The 14,274-nt window shown below is 37.4% G+C and overlaps 1 protein-coding gene across 1 annotated transcript; it reads left to right on the top strand.

The window, feature by feature from the left end:
- Nucleotides 1-5,159: 5,159 nt before the first annotated feature.
- LOC127971264 (palmitoyltransferase ZDHHC15B-like) lies at nucleotides 5,160-7,569 on the top strand. The gene is made up of 6 exons (XM_052574159.1): nucleotides 5,160-5,244; nucleotides 5,364-5,422; nucleotides 6,528-6,576; nucleotides 6,774-6,900; nucleotides 7,265-7,377; nucleotides 7,529-7,569. Exons 1-6 carry the CDS (start codon nucleotides 5,160-5,162, stop codon nucleotides 7,567-7,569), a joined length of 474 nt encoding a protein of 157 aa, XP_052430119.1.
- The last annotated feature ends 6,705 nt before the right edge of the window (nucleotides 7,570-14,274 follow it).

Below are 14,274 nucleotides of genomic sequence, written 5' to 3' on the forward strand. Positions count from 1 at the left end.
TCGAGTAACCCCTTCATGTTGTAAAGCATGGGCTGACACTCACTGAGAGAGAGAGAGAGAGAGAGTTGAGCTCAACCTCAGCAGATATACTCTTGCCACAGTGATTCAGACACTTCAGCTAGAGCACAGGTTTCTTCTTGTATAGCTTACAACATGACCTCATCAGTATTTGCTAACATTCACTGTATTCTGTGTTTGAAGCGATGTCTTGTGTGCTGTCCTCTGAGATGTGCATAAACAATGTTTTTGACTGATCTACACAGGACTGAGGGTCGAGAACAAGGAGGAAGGGCCCCATATTCACAGAAGAACAAGAGAGAGCTATCATAAACATGACCAATAATAAATTCAGACAAACTTTCTGATTGACCACAAAGCTTTTAATAAAGTCCATCAGGTCTCTCTGTCTGCAGCTGAAACAGAATATGTGGAGGCGACTCATGTACACTTCAGTATAGTGCTTTGACAAAATGAGCCTTGCTTTTAATGCCTAGGCAATCGTAAAACACTAATACAATGTTCAAAAGTCTTGTAGTGACACCTACAGGACAAAGAAAAATATGTACAGTATAGCAAGAATTAAAAACCACTGCATTTTTATCTTCACAAATAAGTAAAAATATTCATATAACAACTCTGCACATTTGTGAGGGCAGTGAATATATTATAGTCTTATCAAATCAATAGTTCACATTAGCACAACAGATTAAAGTATATAGTAAAAAAAACTAAAGGTTTATAGATGGATAATATTTTCATCACCTAAATGACATGATCAGTTGTGAAAAACTGTAAATATCATTTTGCTTACATCATTTGTTCAGAACTTCCTGACACAAATCAGGAATTTTTTCTCACTTGGTCTTATTTCTGTCATGTCAGTTCAGCATATCTTACATTTTATAAGATGTAACATCCATGTAGGCTAATGTTTTTGTTTTTTTTGGGGATTGCTTAATCACGATTTTCAAAACAGGGCCCATGTTTTCAAAACACTACACACAATTAGCACAAGCACACACCAAATTAGCAAAAAACTACAGATCCTTGGCATAATGGATCTGACTGAGGAATCCATCCTTGTATTGCTGCTACCTCCATCTGGTCACAGGCCTCCTCCATGGCTTGGATGAGGGGTACCTCAGCCTGGAGACGGAGATCATATACCTTCCACCGCCTGTGACGGCTGGTGAAAGACAGTCCGGAAACAAATGCGAGTTCCAGCCGGAAGTGGAGTGTAGGTGAGGTGTTCGGGTCTTGACGGCGTGAGGCAGCAGGAGAGAGTGGCACAGGAACTGCGGGGAATAGAGCCGAAGGTAAGTGTCTGTGGCTGAGTGATCGTGCGGAGAGTGGATGAGGTTCTAGGGAAAACACAGACATCCAAATGCAAACTAACACTAAAGCCAGACGGGGGTAACACAACGACATGAAACAACGATCTCACAAACACAAGACGTGAGACAAGCCATTATAAAGGAGATGAGTAATGAGTGGCAGCTGTTGCTGATACAATTAACGGAGACGCCCACAACTAATCAGTGCAGACGCAGAACACACAGAATTCACCACAAAGTGTAAACAACCCGAGATCACGGTTTACCAACCGTGACACCGCCATGCCGAAAAAAACACTTCCAGAGGGTTGAGGAATGGAGTGTGGTGGAAGATATAGGACGGTGAAATGTGGATGTTGCTGAAACCAGTTCTGAACCAGAGCAGAGCGGTGGAAACACACATTGTCCCAGACAACAATGTATTGCATAGGATCGATTTGATTTGCTGCGGTTACGTTGTGCAATTGGTCCAAGAATGTAAGTATGAGTGCGGTGTTGTAAGAGCCCATATGGGCATGGCAGTGGAGGACCTCATTCTGTGTAATGGCTGCACAGAGTGTTAAATTGCCCCCACGTTGCCCTGGGACGTTGACTATAGCCCTGTGGCCAATGAGGTTTCTTCCCCTCCATTGTGTTCTCATCAGGTGGAACCCAGCCTCATCTACGTAAATGAACTCAAGCTGGATCTCCTCCACTGTTAAACTCTCTGAAGAACAGTGTCAGGCAAAAATTGTGTAGTTCAGTGTAGATCTAGTATACATATTACAGTACTGTAAAAGATATGAGACAGTATGCAAGATCACACTGCTAAAGTGAATACATACCTCTGCATAGTCATGACGCAGTCATTTCACCCTTTCGGAATTGCGCTCGAAAGGCACTCGATAAATTTGCTTCATTTGAATATGGTTGTTTTTTTAGGATGCGTGCCAGTGTTGATGTTGAGACCTGATGGATATCGTTGAAACTGACGTGGTTCTTGACATTGTTAGCTTGGAGCTGATTGAGTGTTATAGCACTGTTGGCCAAAACCATGTTTACTATCTCCCTCTCTTACTGTTTTGTGAACGTAGGAGGCCTTCTCCCTGTCATTCCTGACCCTCAATCCTATGTAGAAAAAAATAATAATAATAAAAAAATGTACAAAAAGGTATACAATAGTACAGTAACTTCACAGGAAAAGGTAACAAGTGCATAGAATACAGTACTGTAAACAGTTACTGAAACCGTGCAGATGTTTTTGAAATGATGACATTTTTACAATACCTATTTTCCAGTCGAAATGTTCTTATCACACTTGCCACTGTGTATCGGTTTAGATTTGGCTGTACTCGCAGTCCAGCCTCCCTCAGCGTCAGGCCGTGATAGACAACGTGGTCAACCAGTGTTGCGCGGATCTCATTCGTCAGATTCGGTCCTCTTTGAACACCGTCTCCGTCTCCCTCTCCCTCTTCCTCTACCTCTCCCTCTCCCTCTTCCTCTACCTCTCCCTCTCCCTCTCCCTCTACCTCTCCCTCTCCCTCTCCCTCTACCTCTTCCTCTTCCTCTCCCTCTCCCTCAACCTCTACCTCTCCCTCTCCCTCTACCTCTCCCTCTCCATCTCCATCTCCATCTCCATCTCCCTCTCCCTCTACCTCTCCCTCTCCCTCTCCCTCTCCCTCTCCCTCTCCCTCAACCTCTACCTCTCACTCTCCCTCTACCTCTCCCTCTACCTCTCCATCTCCCTCTCCCTCACCCTCTCCCTCTCCCTCTCCCTCTCCCTCTCCCTCTCCCTCTCCCTCAACCTCTACCTCTACCTCTCCCTCTACCTCTCCCTCTCCCTCTCCATCTCCCTCTCCCTCTCCCTCTCCCTCAACCTCTACCTCTCACTCTCCCTCTTCCTCTCCCTCTCCCTCAACCTCTACCTCTCACTCTCCCTCTACCTCTCCCTCTACCTCTCCCTCTCCCTCTCCCTCACCCTCTCCCTCTCCCTCTACCTCTCCCTCTTCATCTCCCTCTCCCTCTCCCTCAACCTCTACCTCTCCCTCTCCCTCTCCCTCTACCTCTACCTCTCCCTCTACCTCTCCCTCTCCCTCTCCCTCTCCCTCTCCCTCTCCCTCTCCCTCTACCTCTACCTCTCCCTCTTCATCTCCCTCTCCCTCTCCCTCAACCTCTCACTCTCCCTCTACCTCTCCCTCTCCCTCTCCCTCTCCCTCTCCCTCTCCCTCTCCCTCTCCCTCTACCTCTCCCTCTTCATCTCCCTCTCCCTCTCCCTCAACCTCTACCTCTCCCTCTCCCTCACCCTCTCCCTCTCCCTCTACCTCTACCTCTCCCTCTCCCTCTCCCTCTACCTCTACCTCCCCCTCTCCCTCTACCTCTCCCTCTCCCTCTCCCTCTCCCTCTACCTCTACCTCTACCTCTCCCTCATCTTACTCTTTCCATTGTGCTTGAAGACCGATGAACTCACCTGCTGCTTTTTATAGTGCTTATACACCTGATTGGTGAGTCTACATTTAAGCAAACAAGTGTTTCCACACCTGATGACTGTGTTGAACCAATTGGTTGGACAGTGCGGTAATTTGACAGTCAGTGCTTTGGTATTGCAAGAAAGTGACTTCATGATAGATTTTTGTGTGTAATGTATGTTAATTGTGTTTAGTGTTTAGTGCGTAGAGTTTTGCAACAAGTGTGAGTTTGACAATGTGCTTATAGTTGTGCACACACACACAAAAATCTAACAGGAATTAATAATTTGGCAAAGCTGTTTGCAAATGTTTGCTTTTGAGATGTGTTTGTGATATTTTGCGAGAGATGTACAGCATTTTGCATTTTGTGTATGCAATTCGTGGGATTTGCGTGTAAAGTAAAACAAAAGGCAAAGTTTTGATAATGTATGCAGTTGAAAAAAACTAACTGCATAATATTCATAATAACAAAACCTTTCTAAATGATGGTGGCATTAGTGATACTGCTCTTTAGTACTGTATTTCTACAGTTAACTGAGGCTGAAGAAAAACTAATTAACCTAATTAAGGTCAATCTCATACTTAATCAGTCTCATTTTTGGATTCAACTTGGACTAATCTACTCTTTTATGTAACTGAAAAAAATAATAATAATAATAAGATGATGACTAAATTGTAAGACTAGTCTAAAGTAATGCTTTCAAATGATTAATCACATCCAAAATAGTTTTTTGTTTATGTAATATATGTGTGTTCACTGTGTATATTTATTATGTATATATATAAACACACATACAATGTATATTTTGAAAATATTAATTTATATTATAACATATATATATATATATATATAATATGCAAATATAACATATTTTTCTTAAATATATACATGCATGTGTGTGTCTTTATTCATACATAATAAATATGCACAGTAAACACTTTATTTATTTATTTAATATGGACATAGCAATAACATTGGACAAACCAGATGCATTGTTTAAAGTGTTATAGCACATGTGCTAATTTTCAACACTTGTCCATAGGGGATTTTATTTTTATTTTAACACACATATATTACAATAAAAAAAATAAAAAATAAAAATAAAAAAACTATTGCAATTACAATGCAATTTATCATTTGACAGCACAAGTCTAAATCTGTTTTGTGACCAGTCCCTTATTTTGATGAGAATCAGCTTTGAAAATAATAAGAATTACAAAAATTTAAATAATACACAAAATAGTCATAATAAAAAAATGAGAATTTCTTGGTTGTCACTAAAATGTCACAAGGCAAACAAATGTTAATGGTTTTCTAATCGGCTTTAATTTCCTTTAAATCTAGTTCCATTGATCATACAGTGATAAAGAGAGGTATGAGATGGAAGAAAGGCCAGATGCTCAGAAGCAGATTCTGGCAGAAATCGCCAAGAAACTTCCCATCTGCACGTGCGATCAGTCAGGAGGTATCAGACACCTAGCAGTGTTTGCCAGTCAGACATGTGACCGGATGTAAACACGGCCAGCTGATCTTCTTTATTCCTGTCTTCCTCCATGATCTACTGCGTCTTCATTGCATCAACAGTGTTTCAGTACTTCCTCAAGTTCTGGGTGGTGCGTTTGACTTCTGATGGAGCTCATACTGTATTAACTATAAGAATGCACAAAATGCAGTGTTTCTGACCAATATCAGTAGTCCTGTAATATAATGTCAGAGCCGCACTTAAAACACACAAGTTCACCACAGTAACATTTGGGAGTTTAAATTAAAACACATACATACTAGGGATGTAATGATATCAAAATCTTACGATGCGATAGTATCACGATATGAAGTCCACGATACAATATTTATTGCTATATAAAAAAAAAAAAAAGACAAATGAATCGGGAATTAAAAAATAAAAAAATTACAAATTTAAATTTTAAAGTTAAATTATTCTAATGTACTTTGAGAGTTCAAAATTAAGAGCTCGGACCGGTGTTCTTAACTAAGAGAACTTCAGAAAAACTTGAGTCAGTGAATTGACTTGTATATGAACCTTAAAGGGGACTCAAACCTCTTTTTATTTGTGATATGCTGTCTCAGTCTAAATTACATTCACACTGGTGTTTCAGGAAGCCAAACAAATTAGAATACAATGTTAACAAAAACAATGACAGTAATAGCCACAAATTGTAATACATAAATATTTCATAGGTATATTATTTTTGCTTTGTGGGTTTACAGTGAATTTACACTGTAATAGCATAGAAGCATTGCTAGGCATGTTAAATTGTTATGAATGCACTGTAAACCACGGCTTATTGCTTTATTAATAAACCTGCTGCTGTCAAAGAAACATTGGTGCGCACTGCTCCTGGCTGAATAACTTTTGTAACATTAGTAATAATTAATTGATATTTAATTTACACTGTGAAGACTATGCAGTGTTATTTTACATTTATTTATTACATTTTGCACCTGAAAATGTCTTTTACATCTTCCTGGAAAACCTAAAAGCACTGTTTACTGAATTTGTTTCTTTGTTCTATTGCATTTATGTTTTTTGGTTCTGTAGAATCAGGCACACAGACTTTAAAGGGATAGTTCAGCTGAAATGATAATTCGGTTATAAATAATGACTATCCTTCAATGGCATGTACTCTGATAATTGCTTTTTTAACTATAGCCACAGTTTTGTGCAATAAATGTATTTATGAAAAAAATATAAATAATTAGGCTGCTGTGAAATCTCATGTTTCATAGCTGTTTGGCTATCACTGCTGGTTGGTGGCTAAAAACAGATCCATGCTAGGTAAGAAAGCCTTTCTTCTCATGCTGAATTGCTGGATTCTCCTTTTACCTTTTCATTGTTTTTCTTCAAGAAGCAGAAACTTCATGAAACTTTCTACTGCTACATTTTGAGCTTGACCTTTGGCTAGCAGAAGTGATTTAATATGACTCATATTTCTGGTGTGGACCGTTTCACCTCAAAGATACTCCTGTTTTCAGAGGCGTTTTCTGCACCAATGTTTCAGAACGGGCCTGACGGGAACGGCTTTAACGTTGGGCTCAACAGAAACCTCCAGCAGGTGTTTGGAGAGGATAAAAAGCTCTGGTTTATTCCAGTGTTCACAAGGTGAGCTCATGTCAGAACTGCTCACAGTCTGAAAGGATGAGAGAATGCATTAAACTGATCAAAATTTACACTCAAGACATAATGTTACAAAGGATTTATATTTCAAATAAATGCTGTTGTAAATGCATTTGTACTGTTTCCACTCTATTTCTTCATCGAATAATGCTGAAGAAATTTCTGGATCCACAAAAAAATATAAAGCAGCATAACATTTAACTGTATTTATTACGGTATTTTAGACTATTTTATTTATGATCAAATAAATGCAAGATTGATAAGCAGAAGAGACTTCTTTTAAAAAACGTTACAAATCAAACTTTTGTCTGCTAGTGTGAATATTTCCCATGTGTTGTGTTTGTCATAGTCAGGGTGATGGGCATTATTTCCCGCTGAGGACCCTGCGTGAATCTGAGAATCCTTTATTGGCCAACGAGGGGGAACGGATGGAGAACGGTGGGTCAGATGAAGAAAGCACAGGTGAGAACACATTCAAGTTGAAATGCATCTACTAAAGCTTAATATTAAGTGTGGCCGTCTTGTGTTTCCAGTTTATATTGTACAAATAAAATGGCTCTTAGACAGATTTTTAAACAAGTGTTAACTCCCTCCAATCCAATGTTATTTTCAGATGAAAATGGACCTTTAGTCATTATTAGGACGGAATCATAACCACCGGAAGGGGAGGAATACTCGGTGAGTATAGACTTTAGTGGTGAAGGCTATTACTATTAGTGTTAATAGTATTAGTTGATGACTATTACCTCATATGTAGGGCAAGTAATTTAGGCATTTTCATTCCTCAAAATGATCTGGTCCTTCACACTAGTGATCCTGGCAACACTACTCAATATACAAATCAAGATCTAGTATTTAGTCTATTCCCATTTGTTTCTTATTTATTTGACCAGTGGGATCCTGGCTCAGCGGTTTAAGAAAGCACCTTGAATGAGACGACTGCATTCCAGATTCTGGATCATTCCAGAAAAGCCTTTTTATAGAGAGCCAGATATATCAGGAACAGTGAGGATTTTCTTGTAATGCTGATTACTTTGAGCTCTTACTGAATGTTATCAAGTGTATCGCTCATCTTTTATGAAAAGGAGAGCCACATCAGGACAATCACTGATATTTCCAGATATCATAGACCTATATGACTGTTTATTATCATGCTTCGATGAGAAGAGATGGACAGCGCTATGATATAACAATATTTTAGTTGAAGGTATTTCTAGGATTATTTTTTTTTTTTTTTTTTTTACGTATTGGGATAAACTTTTGAAAACTTGTACATTTTCAGATCATACTTCACTCCAAAAATAAAGTGAGATTAAATTAAGCCTGTTCATTACCATATTAGTTTTTATATTTATATATGAAAACCTGCAAAAATGCAACACTAAAGTTTGTGTAAATTGTGAAGTATTTATACTTTTTAGTAGTATTTGCTATCCTACGGTGACTTTAATCTCTAATTAAAAGGAGAATTGTAAATATATGAATCAAATAATACAAAATCTGTATAGCACTAATTAAGCAAAACTACAAATTAAAATATCTGGATGCATTGTAGTGATGAGAACTGGGGAAATGTGATTAATTATGACACCACAAAATAAAACATGCTTCTTGTTTATCATGCACAATATATTTCCTATATGAATATAAATTCCCTTTTGATTTTGGGTTGAAATATGACATGGACAGGTTCAAACTGAGAGCTCATTCTTGTCTTGTTTGTTTGTGTGTGTTGTCACCATTAATTTAAGTCTCCATACTGAGTTGGTAAGAAGTCAATCCTATGCATTTCTCCTCTGTATATCACTGTCTTTGGCTGATATTTTTGAGCTCGTTTTAATCTTCGATGACTGGGAGTGTTTTCCTGTGGCCAATAACAAGCAGTTTGGATTTGCCTGCTTTCTTTTGCATTGTGATGCAATATAAAGACATTTTGATTCCTCTCTCCCTGTAAATATCTAGGAAGAGGCTGTTGAGGTCAGAATTGTTTAGGACTCGTAAAACCTAATACGAGATGTGTTTATTGTATTACTGTAAAACCCATTGACACATGAGGCTGTTTTCAGATGATGGAAATGATTGCCTTGTTTTCCTCAAGTAGATATGACATCACAGTATCGTATCATATCGTATCATAAGTGGGCGAATAATCCTTTTGAAATTGAAGTTAGTCAATTTGAAAGGTAAGTTTATGTGGCCCTCTTCACATACTGTAATTGTCTGCATAAATAATTGAAATGCCTTATCATATGGTTCTCACTTATGAGGATCATTATTAGCCAATGCTTATTTATTGATTTGCACTGCCCCTAATCTCAGGGTGATCATTACTTCCTTTGACTGTGTATGCGCTCAAACACATTCCTTAAACTCCATATCCACTACATTTTTCCAATGGTGCAAAGCATGTTTTCTTTGAAAGTTCTGATGAATAAATGTCAAAAATATTTCAATACTTTAGATTAAAAACGCCAAGCATTCATAGATCTATCTATCTATCTATCTATCTATCAATCCCCGCCTCCACCCCCTTCTCTTAAAAGGGCTTTATCTATCTACCTATCTATCTATCTATCTATCTATCTATCTATCTATCTATCTATCTATCTATCTATCCCCGCCTCCACCCCCTTCTCTTGGAAGGGCTCTATCTATCTATCTATCTATCTATCTATCTATCTATCTATCTATCTATCTATCTATCTATCTATCTATCTATCTATCTATCTATCTATCTATCTATCCCCGCCTCCACCCCCTTCTCTTAAAAGGGCTCTATCTATCTATCTATCTATCTATCTATCTATCTATCTATCTATCTATCTATCTATCTATCTATCTATCTATCCCCGCCTCCACCCCTTCTCTTGGAAGGGCTTTATCTATCTATCCCCGCCTCCACCCCTTCTCTTGGAAGGGCTTTATCTATCTATCTATCTATCTATCTATCTATCTATCTATCTATCTATCTATCTATCTATCTATCTATCTAACTATCTATCCCCGCCTCCACCCCATTCTCTTGCAATGGCTCTATCTATCTATCTATCTATCTATCTATCTATCTATCTATCTATCTATCTATCTATCTATCTATCTATCTATCTATCTATCTATCTATCCCCGCCTCCACCCCTTCTCTTGGAAGGGCTTTATCTATCTATCCCCGCCTCCACCCCTTCCCTTGGAAGGGCTTTATCTATCTATCTATCTATCTATCTATCTATCTATCTATCTATCTATCTATCTATCTATCTATCTATCTATCTATCTATCTATCTCCGCCTCCACCCCCTTCTCTTGGAAGAGCTTTATCTATCTATCTATCTATCTATCTATCTATCTATCTATCTATCTATCTATCTATCTATCTATCTATCTATCTATCCCCGCCTCCACCCCCTTCTCTTGGAAGGGCTCTATCTATCTATCTATCTATCTATCTATCTATCTATCTATCTATCTATCTATCTATCTATCTATCTATCTATCTATCTATCTATCTATCTATCCCCGCCTCCGCCCCCTTCTCTTGGAAGGGCTCTCTCTCTCTATCTATCTATCTATCTATCTATCTATCTATCTATCTATCTATCTATCTATCTATCTATCTATCTATCTATCTATCTATCTATCCCTGCCTCCACCCCCTTCTTTTGGAAGGGCTCTATCTATCTATCTATCTATCTATCTATCTATCTATCTATCTATCTATCTATCTATCTATCTATCTATCTATCTATCTATCTATCTATCTATCCCTGCCTCCACCCCCTTCTTTTGGAAGGGCTCTATCTATCTATCTATCTATCTATCTATCTATCTATCTATCTATCTATCTATCTATCTATCTATCTATCTATCTATCTATCTATCTATCTATCTATCCCCGCCTCCACCCCCTTCTCTTGGAAGGGCTTTATCTATCTATCTATCTATCTATCTATCTATCTATCTATCTATCTATCCCCGCCTCCACCCCTTCTCTTGGAAGGGCTTTATCTATCTATCCCCGCCTCCACCCCTTCTCTTGGAAGGGCTTTATCTATCTATCTATCTATCTATCTATCTATCTATCTATCTATCTAACTATCCCCGCCTCCACCCCATTCTCTTGCAATGGCTCTATCTATCTATCTATCTATCTATCTATCTATCTATCTATCTATCTATCTATCTATCTATCTATCTATCTATCTATCTATCTATCTATCTATCTATCTATCTATCTATCTATCTATCCCCGCCTCCACCCCTTCTCTTGGAAGGGCTTTATCTATCTATCCCCGCCTCCACCCCTTCCCTTGGAAGGGCTTTATCTATCTATCTATCTATCTATCTATCTATCTATCTATCTATCTATCTATCTATCTATCTATCTATCTATCTATCTATCTATCTATCTATCCCCGCCTCCACCCCCTTCTCTTGGAAGGGCTCTATCTATCTATCTATCTATCTATCTATCTATCTATCTATCTATCTATCTATCTATCTATCCCCGCCTCCACCCCCTTCTCTTGGAAGGGCTCTATCTATCTATCTATCTATCTATCTATCTATCTATCTATCTATCTATCTATCTATCTATCTATCTATCTATCTATCTATCCCCGCCTCCACCCCCTTCTCTTGGAAGGGATCTATCTATCTATCTATCTATCTATCTATCTATCTATCTATCTATCTATCCCCGCCTCCACCCCCTTCACTTGGAAGGGCTGTATCTATCTATCCCCGCCTCCACCCCCTTCTCTTGGAAGGGCTTTATCTATCTATCTATCTATCTATCTATCTATCTATCTATCTATCTATCTATCTATCTATGTATCTATCTATCTATCTATCTATCTATCTATCTATCTATCTATCTATCTATCTATCTATCTATCTATCTATCCCCGCCTCCACCCCCTTCTCTTGGAAGGGCTTTATCTATCTATCTATCCCCGCCTCCACCCCCTTCTCTTGGAAGGGCTCTATCTATCTATCTATCTATCTATCTATCTATCTATCTATCTATCTATCTATCTATCTATCTATCTATCTATCTATCTATCTATCTATCTATCCCCGCCTCCACCCCCTTCTCTTGGAAGGGATCTATCTATCTATCTATCTATCTATCTATCTATCTATCTATCTATCTATCTATCTATCTATCTATCTATCCCCGCCTCCACCCCCTTCTCTTGGAAGGGCTCTATCTATCTATCTATCTATCTATCTATCTATCTATCTATCTATCTATCTATCTATCTATCTATCTATCCCCGCCTCCACCCCCTTCTTTTGGAAGGCCTATTTCTTTCTATCTATCTATCTATCTATCTATCTATCTATCTATCTATCTATCTATCTATCTATCTATCTATCTATCTATCTATCTATCTATCTATCTATCTATCCCCACCTCCACCCCCTTCTCTTGGAAGGGCTCTATCTATCTATCTATCTATCTATCTATCTATCTATCTATCTATCTATCTATCTATCTATCTATCTATCTATCTATCTATCCCTGCCTCCACCCCCTTCTTTTGGAAGGCCTATTTCTATCTATCTATCTATCTATCTATCTATCTATCTATCTATCTATCTATCTATCTATCTATCTATCTATCTATCCCCGCCTCCACCCCCTTCTCTTGGAAGGGCTCTATCTATCTATCTATCTATCTATCTATCTATCTATCTATCTATCTATCTATTTATCTATCTATCTATCTATCTATCTATCTATCTATCCCCACCTCCACCCCCTTCTCTTGAAAGGGCTCTATCTATGTATCTGTCTATCAGGATAAGAATGGTCTGAAATTATTAATGCTAACAATGACAGACATTTAAATAAAGCATTATAACAATTAGGTATAAATATATCTATCTGACAATATAGTGGAAAAAAAATAACAGTCAACAATAATGTGGATATAATCATAAGATGGGCATAAAAATTAGCAATCAATTTACCTATCTATCTGACGAAAGAGATAGAACAAATAACAATCTGCAAGTAATTAAAACTAAAGAAAATGACAAAACACAAATAAATCATTACAGAAATCAGGTATCAATCTATCTATCTGACAGTGTAATACAACAAATAGCAGTCAGCAATTAAGAATAAAGAAAAATATATATATATATATATATGACAACATACAAATACAATGTAACAACATTCATCTATGTACTGAAGAAATAACTATCTGAAATTATCTATTATTTAAAAAATGACAAAATACAAATAAAAGTATACAATGATCAGCAATCAATCTGACAATATTACTCTTTTAACAGCTGTAACAATATAATATAACAATTAACAGTTGTCAGTCATGAATATAAAAATATTGCAAAATACAAATAAGACAATCAGTAATCAGTCTACATATTTGACATCATATATCAAATACTAGCAATCTGCAAGTATTAATAATAAACAACATGACAAAACCCAAATAAAGCATTACAACAATCAGCAATCCATTCATTTGACAATGGAATATAACAAATAACATGATTTATGTATGCATTGTATATAAAATTGCAAAATACACTTACAGTCAAGCACAACAACATGCCTGAACACAACTAATATTGCAAGTTCAGTTGCAAACTGGGGAGAAAGGGACAAACTGGAATTATAAATCTCGAGAAATAGACAAGTCTACATTGAGTAACAACTGACAACATAATAATCTGCAATACTCAGCCATCTACAGAATCTATAACATGCATATCCTGAAAGGCCTGGAAAAACAATACAATGCGACAGAAATTGCTTGCAGGTGAACAGATGCAGGTTGAGAATCTTACAAAGACTTTTCCCAATGCCATGCCTAGGACGAATACACAAAGTTTGACTTACCACAGACGGTTTGTCGCTGATGCTGAGACACATTAAATGCGCGATGCTGCTCACACTTTACATTTATATTCTTTGAACGTTCGAACGTTCCGCTTATTATGACGTCATAATAGCGAAGCCGCAGACACGCAGAAACGATCGTTTATAATGGAGATGAATGATCATGTAAACAATGCAATTGTTGAATAAAAAAAGAAAAGAAACCCATTTATAGGAGATCATTAACTAACCAGTCAGAGCTTTTTATGTCTCAGTGATTTTTTATTTAAAATCGAAAAATTATTATTAAAATATTTTCTTAATTGTTTAAAAATCGTGCTAGTTAGAAACCTTCATTTAAGTTTGTCTTTATTTACTAGTATTTAGTGTTCCGGTTGCTTTTTATTAGAAAATTAGAAAACATTCACCAATATTTGTACTTTTCTTCTTACTATTTTTTAAATGCCTTTGAGACTGTTTACCGTTGTGCCAGACCAAGTCTGATA

This window comes from Carassius gibelio, chromosome B14 (genome assembly GCF_023724105.1).
Source record: "Carassius gibelio isolate Cgi1373 ecotype wild population from Czech Republic chromosome B14, carGib1.2-hapl.c, whole genome shotgun sequence".
NCBI lineage: Eukaryota > Metazoa > Chordata > Actinopteri > Cypriniformes > Cyprinidae > Carassius > Carassius gibelio.

Coding starts and splice junctions, on each gene's coding strand:
- LOC127971264 (XM_052574159.1), top strand. CDS start 5,160: ATGGAAGAAAGGCCAGATGCTCAGAAGCAGATTCTGGCAGAAATCGCC. Junction 5,245..5,363: donor CACGTGCGATCAGTCAGGAG/GTATCAGACACC, acceptor TTGCATCAACAG/TGTTTCAGTACTTCCTCAAG. Junction 7,378..7,528: donor GTCAGATGAAGAAAGCACAG/GTGAGAACACAT, acceptor TGTTATTTTCAG/ATGAAAATGGACCTTTAGTC.